The sequence below is a fragment of the Lissotriton vulgaris genome, chromosome 3_2 (genome assembly GCF_964263255.1).
Source record: "Lissotriton vulgaris chromosome 3_2, aLisVul1.2, whole genome shotgun sequence".
NCBI lineage: Eukaryota > Metazoa > Chordata > Amphibia > Caudata > Salamandridae > Lissotriton > Lissotriton vulgaris.
This window is the reverse complement of record NC_141690.1, coordinates 236,039,496-236,057,046: the sequence shown is the minus strand read 5'-3', so window position 1 is coordinate 236,057,046 and position 17,551 is coordinate 236,039,496. Positions and strand designations below refer to the sequence as shown.

At 47.6% G+C, this 17,551-nt stretch overlaps 1 protein-coding gene across 3 annotated transcripts in view; it reads right to left on the bottom strand.

Annotated features, from left to right (window-relative positions):
• The window catches only part of PTPRA (protein tyrosine phosphatase receptor type A), a 906,420-nt gene that overhangs the window by 279,391 nt on the left and 609,478 nt on the right, over nucleotides 1–17,551 (bottom strand). For all 3 annotated transcript variants that reach the window (XM_086964286.1, XM_086964287.1, XM_086964288.1), the window contains one exon: nucleotides 12,869–13,004. In XM_086964286.1, the coding sequence (XP_086820412.1) occupies nucleotides 12,869–13,004 (136 nt within the window). The remainder of the gene's footprint in view (nucleotides 1–12,868; nucleotides 13,005–17,551) is intronic.

The following is a 17,551-nucleotide window of genomic DNA, read 5'->3' as shown; positions in this document are numbered from 1 at the left end:
ATCCAATCACGGCTGGATTTCAACAATGCCCTTTATCTTGGAGCCCCGGACTATACCCTACAAAAACTCCAGCGCACTCAAAACTGTGCTGCTCGGGCGCTCCTGGGAATCCCTCGGAGGACCTCAATAAAATCCGGCCTAAAAACTCTACACTGGCTGCCTGTCAGGGTAGAGTAAAGTTTAAGGCTCTCTGCATTGCCCACCAGACTTTCTGGAGAATGGGCCCAGAAATCAACTCCTCCCTGATTTCCCCATACCAACCCAATAAAACTCTACGCTCCTCAACTGCTACTCTTGCCATAATCCCTCGAATATTTAGAACCAGAGCAGGAGGACGCTCATTCTCATATAACATTGCCAAACTGTGGAATACTCTCCCGCTGCAGATGCGAAACAACACAAATCTTACCAGCTTCAGGAAACAGCTCAAAACCCTCCTGTTCAACAACTAACAGCCTTAGTGGTCAGGTTTGTTAGGTTTAGCTCCAGCGCCTGGACGCCTCAGGGCAACTGCAGCGCTATATAAGCCTAATTTTCATTTCATTTCATTTTTTATCGCCACCTGCCAGTCCTCATCATCAAGTTCCAGTCAATCGCCGGTCCAGGCCGTACGGAGCTGTAGAAGAAGGTCTGCTCGGCCGTTACTCAGCTTTTTATATATAAGAGAGATCGTACTGTCCGGGACGTGTCCATCGAGTACTATATCCTCCAGGGGTGAGGATTCTGAAACAAGCGTGCCAGCCGGAAAAACAGAGGAAAGGCCGTGTCGGACCTGTAGGTACCGAAAGTATTCCCGATGACTAAGTTTGAATTCTACTTGCAACTCTTCAAAAGACTTTATCCTGTCTTTCCGCCAAAGGTCCCCCACCTTACTAATCCCAATAGGGTCCCATTGTACGAAACCTTTGGTGGTCCACAAATTGCCCAACCTCCCCGCTGCGTAGAGTGGAGTCGTTCGAGTGAGAGTGTCTGACCAGCCCATAGCAGCATTCGGGTTGTACCAGACCCGCACTGCAACTCTGGTAGGCCCTGTCAGTGCCACATCGAACCGTTTGGAATAAAGTGCCCTGTTATAGTCTCGGCCCGGCAGCAGCCATCTATCCATAGCAAAAGCCGGGTTAGAAGCTGGACCATACATCGCATGATTAACCAAGCTCAGTTGTGAGGCCCAGTAATATCGTCGTATATCAGGCAACGCAATACCGCTGTCATACCAAGGCAACGTAAGCTTAGCCAAGGCAATCCGGTGACGTCCGGCCCACTGCAGCTTTCTTTGTAGGGACTCGATCTCGTGGAAGTAGTTGGAAGGCACTAGATCCAGTGTATTCTGAAGCGCATACAAAAATCTGGGAAGGGACATCATTTTGAATAAGGCTGCCCTGCCCACCAGGGACAGCGGCAGTTTGCTCCAGGCTTTCACATCTGCCTTTAAGCGAATAAGCGGGGGGAGTAAGTTGCGCTGGTACCTGACGGCCGAATCACGCGAAATATAGATACCCAAATATTTAAACCCGGTAGACGAAATTTGTATTGGACAGTTGCGCGGTACGAGTGGAGTATCGTCTGTGAGCGAATACACACAAGACTTACCCCAGTTGATGACCAGTCCAGAGTTCCTCCCAAAGGAATTAAGGGCGTCGAACAATACCACCAGAGATTTCCGAGGGGAGGTGAGGTAAAGAAGAATGTCGTCCGCATAAAGTGAAATGCGATCTTCAAAACCGGGGGCCCACCTGATGCCTTTGAAGGACGGCTCCCATCGCAACCAAGCGGGTAAGGGCTCTAGAGCCAAGGCAAAAAGCAGCGGAGAAAGAGGGCATCCTTGCTGCGTACCCCTCCCTAGAACAAAGGGAGTCGACACTCGACCGTTAACGACCACCTGGGCCAGGGGCTCCTCAAAGTAATGGAACCCATCCGATTAACACCGGTCCGAAGCCAAACTTTGCCAGAGCCGCCCATAGATATGGCCATTCCACTGTGTCAAATGCCATAGTGGCATCTAAAGAAACCAAAATGGCCGGCTCACGCAACGTCTCAGCCCTCGCCAGCACACCATGAAGACGGCGTAAATTCAGCGCGGTATTACGGGCTGGGATAAAGCCAGACTGGTCCGGGTGCACCAAATCTCCAATCATTTTAATCAGACGGTTAGCTAATATTTTTGCCAAAACTTTAGGTTCCACATTCAGAAGTGAAATAGGTCTATAGGAGGTACAGAATTCACGGGGTTTTCCCTCTTTAGGGATCACCACGATAGACGCTAAGCGCTGGTCACGGGGAAGCGAACCCCGCTCCCTGGACTCCAAGAACATTGAGCGAAGATACGCCATTTTGTTCGGACACAACTTGTACAGCTCGATGGGTATGCCGTTCGGGCCCGTGGCTTTTCCAGAGCGGATGGAGCGAATAGCGAGCGCTACTTCATCAGTGGAAAAATCCGCCTCCATTAGCTCTCTGTCAGAGTCGGACAGGCAAGGCAGAGCGATATCCCGAAGCAAAAGATGGGAGTCTTCCTCCGGCCGGTCCGAGACCGGCGCATACACCGTTCGAAAGTGACAAGCGAACTCCTCCACAATCTCCAACGGATCCGTCACACGTACACCATCCACTCGCTCAACCACAGGCACCACACGATTCAATCTTTCCCTGCTGTCCAACCAAGCAATCAACTTCCCCGCCTTGTCGCCCACATCATACAGACGGCCCTGTTCTCGACTCATAGCTTTCGCGGCATTCGTGACCAAGGCTCTATAATCAGACTGCTTCAGTTGCAAAATATGCACTTTTTCACGCGTGACCCCACACTCAAGATCCCTCTCCAAAGCCACTATATCAGACTCTAGCTGTTCAACCTCTCCATTGTGGCGCTTCTTAGAGCTGGCGACTAGCGACAGTGTCTGACCCCGTATCACAGTTTTAAAAGCCTCCCATAGGGACACAGACGAAGACACCGACCCCACATTGTCAGCAAAGTAGTGGTCTATAGCTTTAAGCACCCCAGCCCTGGTCTCTGGAACACGGAGATGCCAGGGATTAATTGGGGTGACCCGGCCCCCTGCGTCTAAGTGGAGATCTATATGGATCCATAGCGGGGAGTGATCCGAAATGCCTCTAGGCAAATGTCGGTCCTCTCGCACCGTCGTGGCCTGGGCTGCGGGCACAAGAATATAATCAAGTCTGGCTAAGCTCACATGGGCCCCGGAGTGGAAAGTATATTGGGCCTGCCCTGGGTGAAGCATCCGCCAACAGTCCACCATACAAAACGTTTCCAAAAAACCCCTCAGGCAGGACTGTGATGGTGTAAGAGCCCTGGGAGGATGTCGATCTTCCAGGCCATCAACCACCGAGTTAAAGTCCCCTCCAACCACTAGAAGCCAATCAGGAAGCCTCAATACCAATTTTCCCAGATCGACAAATGTGGTGGCCTGTAGACCCGGGGGGACATATATCGAGAGGATGACAACCGTTCTCCCCTCCCACCTACCAACAATCGCTGCATACCTTCCCCTGTCATCCAGTATCGTTTCATCAATCTCCACGGGAAGGGAACTGCGGATCATAACACCAGCCCCTCTAGAGCACGAAGTGAATCCTGAGAGTGCCACCAACCGGTAGCCCCTCCGGTTCATTGCATGGAACGTGTTCCCCATCCGATGCGTTTCTTGCAATAATACAATGTCGTGAGAATGGCGCTTCACATATTGGAGTGCAATTCCCCGTTTTATTTTGTCCCCCAAGCCGTTGACATTCCAACTCAAGACTCTCAACCCCCTACCCCCCCCATCCCGAAAGTGAGTAGTCGGGTCCCCCAAACCCCATGAAGGAAACACAGTATAAGCCATACAACAATACGTAGCCTCAAGAACAGCGCAAACAAGAAAAAGAAAACCCCTCCCCCAGAATACCAGAACAACCCCACACCCTGCACCCCTGCGATAAAACCAGAAAACCACCCCATTCAGCAGTGTGCCTGTCGCCCTACCCCAGAAACTAAACTACAAGTAGAAAAGGAAACACCCCCGGAGAAGGAAAAGTCCCGAACTCCCCGCCGCCCCAGGGCTTGTCTCCAAGAATGTCATCGACCCAAAAAAGGATAACAGTCCACCGTAACACGATACGATGGTAGCACGCACCGGTGCCCTACTCCTCCTGGTCCCGTTGGCTGCCTTCAGCACCTCTGGATCGTTCCGCATTATCCCGTGGCGTAGATAATGTGTCCAAACAGTCACTGACCACCTCTGGCCTATCAAAGAAGAGCACCCGCTTGTTATGTTCGATGCGCAATCGGGCAGGGAAAAGCATAGCATACTTCATGCCCAGGTCTCTTAATCTCCGCTTCACCTCAGAAAATCCCAGTCTCTGCTTCTGCACCAAAGGGGTCAAATCAGGGTAAAAGTTGATGGACGCATTCTCGATCTTGGTTGGGCCGCTAGTCCTCGAAGCATGCAAAATGGCGTCCCTGTCCCTGTAGTTAAAGATCCGCGCATTGATGGGTCGCGGGGTAGCCCCCTGCTTGCGTCTGCCGCCCGGGACTCTGTGGGCGTGCTCTACCGCAAAAAGGTTACTCAGGCCTTTAGGGGCGATCAGATCTTCAACGAGTAGGTCCGTCGATTGATCGGCTGAGGACTCCGACTATGCGGACATTATTGCGCCTCGCGCGACTTTCGAAATCCTCAAGCCGGCAGGCAAACTGGTCACTCGATGTCCGGATCTCAGTCTGGAGCTCGGCGACGTCAGTGGTGAGACTGGCTGTCTTGACATCCAACGACTTGACTCTCTCGTTAGTCTTGGCCAAGTCTGCCCAGATCAGGCCCACATCCACCGCGTCAATCTTGGCTGCCAAGGTTTCGTATTGTTGGCCCATCGACGATTGAATGCTAGCGATGGCGCCCATCAAGTCTCGAAGAGTTGGCTCCTCCGACTCAGGGGGGCCACCACCAAGGTCCTCCGGAGTTTTACCAGTCCCGCTGGGCGAGCCCTTATTGCGCGCAAATCTGTCCATAATGGTGGTCTGAGTCACGCCACCGCGAGTCACATTCTTGAGGGACCGCTTGTCACCATCAGACTTGGCCGCCATGGTGGGTTGCACGCCCCTCTGGGGCTTTTGGGACCTGGTGTAAATGGCTCCCCACAAGGAAAAACCACAAGTGACTGAAATGCAGGGCGTCGGTGGAGATCAGTAAAGCGATTGCGCTCACGGGCCAGCTTGAACACTAGGCAGCCACCTCCAATCTTCGTAGCCAGTGAAAACGAAACCGAAAGTAGCCCCCGGGTAGCCGTCCCCTACCACAGGCCGTTGTTCTTCAACTACTTTCGGGGTGCTCCGGATACCCTAGTCCCGGGATGAGCCACGGTGTAGGCCTCCAGGCTACAGGAAGGAGTAATTCGGGCGTCCGGCATCCGATTCAAAATCTGAAAAAGGCCTTTCAGATCAGGAGAGTCATAGCTATTAGAACCCGTATTCAGAAACAGGATTTGCGCCAGGATAGACGGTGGAGGCGGCGAGGGTTTCGGGAGCTCACAGCTCACGCGACCATCTTGGATGCGCGCTAAGCTCCTCCAGATTTTACAGGTTTTTGCCTCATGTTTGGGATAAAGGCAATAAATGCAGTCCTTATGCTGGTCGTCCACATAGACCCTCTTCTTCTCGCAGGTTCTGCAAGGTCTAAATAAGGCCTTCTTGTCAGACATCTTGAAGCTCTGAAGAAAAAACTGAGTCAAGACTCAGGGAGACTCCCTTCCACACGACGTGCGGTGAAAATCTGAGGAGAGCTGGCTCTACAGGGCAGGTTCTAGAGGGTGCTGTAAGCTGATTGGTTGGAGCAAAGACTTTGGTCTTTTTAGCATAATGATGTAGATAGGCTATTATAATCTAGGCCTCAGGCCTTTTCTAGGGCCTACTACTACAAAGTGCTTTTGGCACTACTTTTTTATTTACCTTGGGACTCCCGCCTCGACGACTGGGAATGATTCAGGCATGTGAATCTATGAAAGATAGCCCAATACTGGATAAATGTGGATATTCCACCCACTTTATTCCGGCAATTAGTTCAGGGAGAGGTCGCCCATCGGGAGGACTGCACGTATGGTTTAGTGTGGCTTTGAATTGGGCACTTACCGCGCACACTTTACCATTGCAGGACATACTACATATCTCCATCAAGGGCTCCCATATTGGAAGCTCGATGGAGCGGTTTAATGTGTATGCTAGAGGTTCCCCAGGAGGTCAAACTTCACCTACTATAGCCTTACTCAAGGTGGCACTAGCAGGTATCCCCCCACTGTCTAGTGTTATTGTAGGGGGAGATTTTAACTGTACATATGAACCCCTAAGCGAAGAAGATCTCCCGGGATTGAACGAAGAGGATTCTAGACAGTCTATCCCGCCTCTAACTTAAGCCCCAATTAGAAAATGGACGCCAAGAGCGATCCAAATAAATGCCCTAACATTAGAATACAACCTACGTGCCCTGAATGGTAGGAAAACTTAAGACTCAAACGGTGCAATGACCTATAACAGACTTAGTTGTCCATCCCGTATTGACTACATTCTGCTAGATACCAGTTCCTGGAGCAGACAAGTTGACATGGAAGTCAGACAGTCACAGGATAGCGACCATAACCCACTTTGCATGGAAAGAAGATGGGGGAAGGAGAGGGAAGCATTAAATGGCCCATTTATGATCACAAAAGAAGTAGTCCCATCTAATTGCAAACGCAGATTAAAGTGGAACAGGGTGATGAGCCAAGAAGATAGTTTTATCTGTATTAAAGAACTAGTAGAGGCAGAAACTAGGGAACTCCTATCCCATAATTCCGCCCAGTCAACCGAACAAAGTGTTAACTTTATAGACTCCTACAAGAGTCTAATAGAGAAAATTGGTTCATTCTTCACTATAAGAGATACTAGTGGACCAAGGAAGAAGAACCCACCAAAAAGTGGCACCCCATGGTATACGACAGGATGTAGGGAAAAGAGAAGGGCTATAGCAAATGCCATTAGGAGAAAGGACGCTATAGCAGTTCGGACTGCTAGAAAGGAATATAACGATTGCATCAAAAGTGCAAAGAAGGACTGGGAGGAAGAATATTGGCAACAACTTAAGATTGCTGCCAGTTCGAAGAACTCTACCCTGTTTTAGAATTTGATAAATGAACTTGACAGGAGAGGAGCAGAGCCCCTCCCTAACCATATAACTGAGCAGCAATGGCATTCCCATTTTTCAAATCTGTATTGTGGCGAAGATGACTTAGGTCAATCATGGAGAGCACAAAATGATTTTATCAATGAGGAACTTACACCTGTAGAACCCTTTGTAGCTCCGGATGGATTATCGGGCGATTCATACATACATGACCCTAAGCTGTGGTCTGACTTTATTGCTCCTCAAAAGAATCTAATCCTTCATGGATACCCTGTCCCTGACTCGTGGAGGGGCGCTGAAGTTGTTACTATACATAAGAAAGGTGATAGGGAGGACCCTGCCAACTACAGGCCAATTAGTTTAATCAATGCTGTTCAGAAAATAGTTGGCAGAGTCATTATAAATAGAGTAGGTATGTGGCCCACTTCCAGGCGGGCTTCCGCCAGAATGTGGGCACAATAGTTTTGGGCAATATACTGGAAATCAGTAACTATTATGAAGGGGAATTTATACCTGGCCTTCATAGACCTCAAGAGCGCCTTTGACTTGGTGCCTCGTGATAAACTCTGGAGGGTGTTGCTGGATATGGGGTTCCCGCATTACCTCCTGGAGTTTATAGTTAAACTTCACCAAGATAATTATGCTAGAATTAGATGGGGGGGGGGATCAGAGACAGTTAACAGGGAGGGTGCCTGTGAATAGGGGGGTACACCAGGGGTGCGTGATGGCCCCGACATTGTTCTCCCTCTTTATCAATGGGGTGGTAGACCATTTGAGGGAGGACAATGCCGATGCCCCGGTCCTGGCGGGGGAGAAAACACCTACCCTCCTCTTCGCAGACGACACCATCCTGTTGTCCAAAACCCCCTCGGAGCTGCAGAAATTGCTGGACAGATTTAGTCTTTTGCGATGAACGTAGGCTGACCATTAATACATCCAAAACCAAGCTAATGGTGCTGCCCCCTTTAAAAAAAGCAAAGAAAATTAATATCATCCTTAATGGGTCGCCTCTTGAGGTGGTGGAGGATTTTGACTACCTGGGAGTCAGAATTAACAATAGAATGAAATGGGACTCCCATGTTGCCAAGATGCTGCTAAAAGAGAGTCTCGGGAGCCATTCTGAGGAGTCAGCGTATGTCAGTCAGCAGGCCTATAGCCCCGGCTCTTGCTGTATATGAAGGGAAGGCGCTGTCTTCCGCAGTCTATGGGTCGAAACTGTGGGGCTGCGAAAAGGTAGCCGATCTGGTCAGAGCCAAGAATAAGTTTATAAGGGACTTAGTTTCCCTCCCTATCTCAAACCCATTGAAGCCCCTTTTCCACGATATGGGCAAACACTCAATTTTAGACATAGTCCTCCTTCGCCCTGTGCTGTTCTGGGTGCGCCTGAGAAGGACCCCAAAACTAGCAAATTATGCCCTGGTGATGGACGAACTGATAGCCTTGAATAGTGCGAATAAGAGAGTGGCTAAACAAATTCAGGGCAAATGGTTATGAAGCTGGGATTGGCTGAATCCTGGACCTCACAGTCCCCTCCTCCAAAGCAAGTTAAGAAAATCTACTGGGAGTGGGTACATACCGAGGAACAGAAGAGTACAAAATGAGGAGCCCTAACTACACAATTTTTGGAGCATAAGCCTATTAGGAGGTTTGAACCATTATTAGATTTCATCCAAATACCAAAAGATAGATCAATTATTTTTAAAAATGAGGTATGGGACACTACCCCTTAATAAATGTATTAAGGGATGGAAAGGAACGCAGGTATCAAATGGCACCTGTCCAAGCTGTCCATGCGAGACCGAACCCTTACCACATTTTTTGTTTAGTTGCAAAGCATACAAGAGGGCAAGATCGAGATAGTTGAAACCAGTATGCAGGGAGTTGGGGGTTAGAGATTTCAGGGTCGCCCTCCGCATCCTCTTAACCGATACAACATCCTTGTTTGTTGTATGTGGAGTTGCAAAGTACCTATCAAGTGCCTGGCTTACTCGCACCAGATTGCTAAATGCCAATAAAGTATAGATCCTGCATGCACAGAAAGCCCATATGTATATTACTGTTGCACTTTGGTCAGAGTTGTTTTCAAAGTGTAAATAGTATTTTTTATCGTCTTTTATTCTATGAATTGGACATTTTTATTATATTTGCCATTTTTTAACTTGAATGTATGTACTTTTAGGATATGATTATATTGAATAAAGTATATTCAATATATTCTGAAGTTTGCTGCTGGTAAGCAAGACAATGTTTGCTTGAGCTCTTTATCAGCCAATCTTCTAGGTAAGGAAAGATGTAGATCCTGCTCCTTCGAAAGTGAGCCGCAACCACAGCCAGTTTGTGAAAACACTGGGTGCAGTGGTGAGCCCAAGTTGGAGAGCTTTGATGGATAATGCTGGCTACTTACAACAAATTTGAGGTAACATCAATGTGCTGGGTGTATGATCACATTGTTTTAGGCGCGGTGAGGCAACTTTGAGTGTAACCATGTAGAAAGGCTCTGATTTGATGCATTTGTTGAGAGGCCGATTGTCCAGGATGGGCCTGAGAGCATCCTTGTAGGGAATTAGGAAAAAAGTGAAAACCGCCCGTATTTCTGTGGTGGTGTGGCACTGGCTTTATGACTCTTTTGCAATAGAGCTTTCACTTCCTCTTTCAGAAGATGCTGATGGAGAGGGAGTGTAGTCGAAGTGGTACGGCTGGTGGTGCTGCAGTGAGCTCCAGGCAATACCAGTGTTCCACAATAGGTACCACCCACTGGTCTGAGGAGATGTTCCGGCATTATGGTGGGAACCCTTGTAGTCTTCCCCCAACAGGTGTTGTATGGTCGAAGGGCAGAGAAAGGCAGTCACTGTTTGGCAGGGGTGGCAGACTTAGCCCCTCCTCCTCAACCTCTATTGTTATTCCCTTTGTATGACCCTCTAAAGTACCCCCGGGTAATATGGGGGTAGTGGTGGTTGGGGAAGCACGGTCGTGTAGGAAGAAGGAGGGTAAGTAGCCATCGGAAGTAGAGGGCTTGCACCCCTATCATGTCTCTTTTTGTGCGTAGAAGACTATGATGGCTCCATTTTGATATGTTCTTGAAAGGTAAGATGCCTCTTTCTAGGAAGACTCTGGTGATCCTAAGAGGGCGGCTTGGTGATGATTTTAACTTTGTTTAGAACGATACACAGGCATTCATGCCGAGAGTCCAGCTCTTCCTGAAGGCTTTAAAGGATAGGCTGCTGCACCTCGGAGTCCACTGTTGAGGAACAACTGGGCTGTGTTGACTGTTTGATCTTTGAAATTGATCTGAAGTTAGATGCATGCTTGGGTTCCAAAGCTGTCCTCATTGGCAGCTGGGTCGACTCCAATGGAGGCTTGGCGTAAAGCTCATCATAGAGCTGAAAGCGGCTTTTGACATCAATGGCTGCTTAGCTCTGAAGTGCTTTTGGATTTGCTGCAGTATTGGGCGTCGCAGAGGTTGTCAATGTTGAGGTCTGCTTTTGGGGTGCTGACTGTGCTGGAGCAGGGCCCGATGTCAATACCAAAGCTTCAGATTTGTGCCGGCCATGGCTAGAATACAGTAGCAGTGGCAGGCCGGTTGAGGTCCCAAAGCCCGACCCTCACCACCTCCGAGGGGCTCAGTGCGTTGTTCGGGTGTGGTACTCACTATGTGGACGCAGCATCGTTGTGTCAAAGCCAGCTGTGGTTCCAGCCCTTCCGACTCCGATAACGACTCGGGCTCCAGACTGAACGTGGCTACCTGTCCTTTGACTAATTCCTCTGCTTAATCCTGTTCAACGTCTTCCTCAAAGATAACCGGAATCTCCTCTCCCCTTTGTTGCTCCACTGCAAGTCGTGCTAGGCGTAGATCACGATGAGATTTATCAATAGGAAGAATGGACACTTGTAGCTTCATAACCATTGGTAATACTTGAAACACCCTCATAAACGCTTTGATTTTAAATGCGGTGTATATCTGTTTTCCGCCCCTTGTCAGCGTTATGGCAAAGTCATCGGGTGTTCAATATCGTGCTATATGCCAGCCTCATCCTGAGGCAACCTCTAGTCTGGGTAGCAGTGCCAAGAGATTAAAAAGTTCTCCCAGATGGAGGGTGCGAAAAGAGTGAAAGTGGGGTTTCTCTTTATAAAAAACAGTAGTTCTACATACAGAAATCTTTAATATAAATGGAGAGGTAGTGTTATTTTAAAAAATTGCGATATTATGGTCAATCGAGTTACTAGATCACCTGATATCTTTTACACAACGGTCGACATGTTTCTGCTCCTTGGGCCCAGCCGGGTCTATAGAGCATTCGTCAGGACAAACAAAACATAAGTACTTACACCATTTGTGTAGTTCTCAAAAGTGTCAAAATTCTTGACACTTGATTGAAATGAACTGAATTTCTCAGGACATTGTATATTGGAAGTCCTCGGGGTGCCCGGGTTCCAAATTATCCCAGAGCCGCGTGTGTGGAGATTTTCACCATCTAGTGCTGACTCTGCCCCCGGAAGTAGATCACGATGATTCTGGATGGTTTTCTTGGCTCTTAACGCAAGACAGGCAGAGCAGGAAACCTTGTTGTGGTATGAGGAAGGCACAGATTGCAGATTGCCTGCTGGCCTGTTCACAAGTACTTCGAGTGGAACTGTGGACAGTATTAAAAAGGTGTCTGCGAACATTGTTGAAGGTGAGTGATGTTGTAGAAAAGGCCCAGCCGGGGCCACAACCCCGCCTGAGGCGATTACCCTTGACGCAGGATGTTCTACTGCTGAGTCGTTGACGAAGAAACTGATGCAGAGCAAAGCTTGTTCGATGAACTATCGTAAACGGAGAAAACTCAAAAGACCCCGACCAAGTCTGCCATGCAGTCTCATTGAAGCACGTCTGAACCAGATGATGGCAAAAAACAAACAATCTAACTATGGTCATGAGCAGTATGCTTAAGGGAAGAGTTTGTGACTTGAAAGACTTCTTCGAACAAAAACAAGTTGTACATGTTTGAGCCCGACACTAGATGGCAGGAGTATGCACATCATGTGTATCCACAGGTCTACATGCCATGAAAACAAATATTTGGACCAACAACAAATGTGCAAGGCGTGCTCTTTGTTCCCCTCTGCTCTTCTTTAACAATAACTGGGCACTGAAAAAGATACACTTCCCGTTTTCTGTAACACCAACGAATTTTTACATTTTGACTGGGAAGCAGAAAATATGAAATGTTAGGGAAATCAAGGTGCGGGAAGTATTTATGTGATTGCAAGGGCAATGTGTATCAGGTGTATGAGATATGGGTCATGTATGTGGGTTTCTGTATTACCCCTAGAGGCATCTGGTGAAAATCTGCCAGTAAAGTCACTAGTAGTAAAATGACTGTCATCATTTTTGTTATTGGCTGCTCCCCCACTTCGTGGGCGGTGCCGATGAAGATTTATAAATACCACTACTAGGTGCAAGCTTCTGCCAGAAAGTGATCAATACCATCCGGACAGAGATCTCAGCCTAGGCGTTGGTTTAAATCTACATGTGCGGAGAACTCAAACTCCACAAGTGCATTTCTCTTTGTGACACAGTCACAGGCTTTTTATATGCAGACATCCATGAATTGAAAGCGCATCTAAGTTAGGAACCAGAATTAACATCACAATATTTTGAAGAGAGTTCATAAGTAATTCAGGGATACTGTTTATTGGAATAAAGAAAGAGCAAAAATAAATGAAAGGCTGCTGGTACTTACATCAGTCTGTACCATTTGACATCGCTGAGCACGGATTCGGCTTACAAAACCAAACACGTCTACTTTCTTCTCTGCATGCATCATGTCCAGCATGGCATCAATGACTATGAATGTCCCAGTTCGACCTACTCCCGCACTGAAATAGCAACAAGTGTGAGTTACAAACCAAATTTCAAACACATACTATAAAGAAAAAAAATACTAAACTGTGCACAATGTTCAAATAAAAACTAAGATTATTAATGTTAATTCTTGGGTATGATGATTGACTAATAAGTTATGTCAACGTGTGAATGTGATTTGATGTTGAAGTATATGTATGTGCTTTGAGAAAATGTGCATCAACAAAATATGGTGAGAATCATTTTTGTATTGTAGAACTATACCCACATCTGAGAATGAGCAAGCAGGATCTGAAAGTATGGAAAAGTCTAGCCAGTTGAAAATCAAGTGGTTATACATTCTTAGTGGACAAGATAGCTCAAAGGGTAACTTTACACTGCCTTGAGAACAGATCTGTTGGTAATCACATACGTAAGAATGGGTTGTTATGAAGTGGAATCCAAGATGGAAAGTAACAGAACACTGGACATTTCTGGAAACACTTGGATACGATTAAGACGGATTTACAGTGATGCAATTATGGGAGCGGACCGCTATCGTGCAGGAACGTAGTGTCATCTGATGAAGGGAGTCTTCAGATTCTTTCTGAAGAGGATGGCTGGGGAAGTTCTGATCATGAAGAAAAAGGCTACTTAAAGCATCTGTTTGTATCTTGTAGTGGTGTAGATTCACAAGCCTAACGCACTCCTACAATCTAGTGTTGGGTTCGGGCATTTCCAAGTTGTTTTGATTCCAAGAAGTCCGGGTAGTCGTGAGTTATGTTGTGACTCAATTTGATATACATCGCCCAAGGGCACCAACTCCATGTTCGAATGTCTTTGCACAGCAGGTAAGAGAATGTATGGAGTGTCAATCCAAGTATGGTAAGTCAAGGCCAATATGCGAGGCAATACAGTAAGAAAGATAGCTGCAAAAGATGAAGGCCTCCAGGGAGATGGGTGAGGGCCTGTGAAGCTACAGCACAATGTGGTATTAACAATTCTTATGGGGAAAGTAGCATTTTCTGTTCATAGCATGTGTCGCTGTAGATACACATAAGTAGCATAGACTGAAAACCAGTGCTCACCAGATGTGGTGGCTAATGTGTGGATGGTGCAGATGTCAGAAACAAGGTACTTAACCTCGTTTGGCCTTGCAAATTCTGAGATCAAGTGAACAATTTAATTACATTCTGTAACACTTTTTCTGGTAGAGTCTTTCAAACCACAGATTCTTCACCTTAGAATACTACCCAGGCTTTAGACAGAATCCGAAAAATCTTGAGCAATACTACGGTGTGCTGGTAGGTGGCATCATTCCACTTCACGTCGCACCAAAAAGGATGTCGCAGTGCCCATATAAGTGTTACACTGGCGTGCAGACATAAGTTTCTTTTGTGACTATTTACAAACCAAAAGTGCAGAGCCACGTAAAAAACAATATTTCTGTTTTGACCAGTGTGCAGTCAAACAGGATATTTTGGATGAAGATGCCAGCTGGTAGCATGGAGAGGAAGTGAGGGTTGGTGAGGAATCTGCAGTTAGAGTCCCTACAAGAAAAAGCATTAACAAAGGTAAGTAACATTTTCTTGATATAGTGAGATTCCTCACCTTAGAATAGAGACCCTTGAGGGGACTGCGAACTGGCTTGGACCAAAATGGCCTGGAGGACCGAATGGGTGAAATGCCCATCCTGGTGGACCTGTCGAAGCAGTACTGCTTTCTGAACATAGCAGCCTGGCAGATGTCCAGGACAGGTATACCATACGCTATCACAGTAGTGGACGCTGTGGCCCTGGTGGAGTGAGACCATGAGCCATCAGGGGATTGCTACTTTGACAATGCCTAGTAGATTACTATGCAAGATACTATCCATCGGGAGATGGTCTATTTCTGCACAGTCTTGCCCGTCTGCATTATGATGAACCCAATAAAGAGCTGATCTCCCACCCAATGGTCTTTGGTGCGATCAATATAAAAGGAGGCTCCTAATGACTAAGTCTCTCCTCCTTGGAAGGGTAAGACAGAGAATAGAAAGCAGGCAGAGTGATGCTCTGGCCAATATGAGAGGTGGTAACCACCTTCGGGAGGGAAGAGGCATGCAAAAAAGGTGAGATGGCAGAAAGGTGCCCCTTAACTGTGTCCAGAGCAAACCTTTTCCAGGCCAAAGGCCAAACAAGCAGCAATTCTTCAGACAAGGGTGCACAAAGAGGGTCAACATGTTTTAAGTGCACCAATCCACATACTTGTCCCAATGGCAGGAGTATACGGTCTTAGTGGCTGCCATGATGACCTCACAAACTTTGAGAGGAATATAAAAGACTCAGCACAATTACATGACAGATGAAGCTGAATGGATGAAGGACAATTGCCTGAAGCTCAAAAATTACAAGACTAGTACTGATTTTCAGAAAGAAAAGCTCCGATTGGGATGAAGCCTGGTGACCCTCAGTACTCAAACCTGCTCATGACAACACTGACCAAGCTAGGATCCTAGTCATCATTCTGGACAGCAAGCTAACCATGACGACTCAGGTCAATTGCTTCTTCATCACACGCATGCTTTCCTACCCCAAAGTTCAAGACTATGGTAACGCTCTCTACACAGGGATCGCAGCCCAGCTCCTCTGACAACCACAGACCATGCCGAACACTGCAGCCAGACTAGCCCTGGATCTACCTAGACAAAACCACATGTACCAGGACCTTAGGGAACTACACTGGCTCCCTGTACAGAAAAGATGCCAATTCCAGATCATGAACCATGCATGAGTCCCTACACAACTGTGGATCTGTCTACTTGTCCTACAGCCTGAAATTCCATCAGCACACCAGACACCTCAGCTCGATGTCCCTTTATCTCTCACCCCCCACATCCAACGTAGCAGATGCGGAGGTCGCTCCTTCTCCACCCTAGCAGCGAAGAAATGGAACAGGGTACCATTTCATCTATGGACTTCACCATCTCTTCTAGAGTTTCGAAAGTCCCTCGTCTAATCACCGGACCCTGCCAGCGCCTGGATACCCTCACTGGTGAAAAGTAGTGCTTTGCAAATCTACTGATTGATTGAATGACTCCAATCAAAGGAAGCATCTAAGAGTGAGTCAGGTGTGACTTTGGCATGTTAATAGTGAACAACAGAGAATGCATGAGGTCCATCGGAATCTGTAGATGGGTGACGATCGCCTATGGAAAGCCAGTCGCTGAGGTAGGAGAAGACTGGAGTCCCTGACCTCTGCAGATAGGATGTAGCCACAACGCCATCCCTTCATGAACACCCGAGGGGCACTGGTGAGACCAAAAGAGAGCACAGCAAACTAAAAAAAAGCTCCTAGCCCACTGTGATCCCTGGATACAGCTGATGGGCCTGCAGGACAGGGATGTGAAAATAGGTGCCCTGTAGGTCCACCCAGGCTCCAGAGTCCATCACAGACGTGACCTGTGGACCAGGAATAGCAACCAAAACCTACTTCTAATTACCGTTCACTCCAGATGGTTCCTTTTACCAAAAGAGCCTTCACTTCCTGAAGCAGCAGAGAGGTTTTCCTACGTCAGCCGATCCATGGACAGTGGAATAAGCAGCTGGATATCCATTAATTGGTGGGCATAACCCAGCAGAACAACTTGGAGAAACCATTTGTCTGAAGTTATAGCTTTCCAGTGGGGCAGGTGGTATCTGTTCCTGTGAATGACCGGATGCCCATTATGGTGCAAGGTCAAAAAGAACAAGTGACGGATAGAATGCTAAAGAATGCAAATATTCACCACTAGTCACAAGGATCTGGCTTCAATTCATCATTTGCATTATTTCGCCTCAAGTGGGATGGGTATGCCCAGACGTGGGTCCCATGCTCGCCATACCAATGGAGCGAAGCTAGCCTGGCTTATGAGGAGTGATACTCAAACAGGTCCCAGGATGCTTGTTTCCGGGTTGGACTGTTCCCATGGGGAGCAGGGTCAAGATTCATTTATATATGGCTGCCTTATCACCATACAGGCTTGTGCCATTAAAGGACATGTCCATAAGGAATCACACAAGAAGCCAGCGTGGCAGCGAATCACTACCGATGAAGCAATCATTCTGCCCAGTGAGTTGGCCGTGTCCAGTCCACAGCATTCGGTGAACTTTACTGCATCCCTGCCATCAACAATAGTCTGGTTCAGGATGGCTCGGGTCTCCTCCGACACAACAGGCAGTACTTGCACAAACAAGTCCCACACTGTATAGGTGCACCAGACAAAGAAGCATGTTGTGTTCATTGACCATAGTGCAAGGCTGGTGAAAGCGAAATTGCTCCTGCTGAAAATGATCTGCCTCTTCTAATACCTAACCAGTGGTGACGAAGGGACCGTGCTTGGCTTATTCCTGGATGTGGAGGACTGAACAGCTCATGGGTGGGGTGCAGAAAGCTGGATCCCCAGGAGCGGGGCGATGCTGGGGGCAATTGTCCTATGGACAGAAGCACTTTTGCAGGCCTTGGCCCAAGCTCCAATCAAGACAACAGTGAGGGCTTCATTAAAGGGGAGAAGAGGGTAAGTAGGTGAAGATCCTGGATTCATACCAGAGTTGGTCGAAGACCA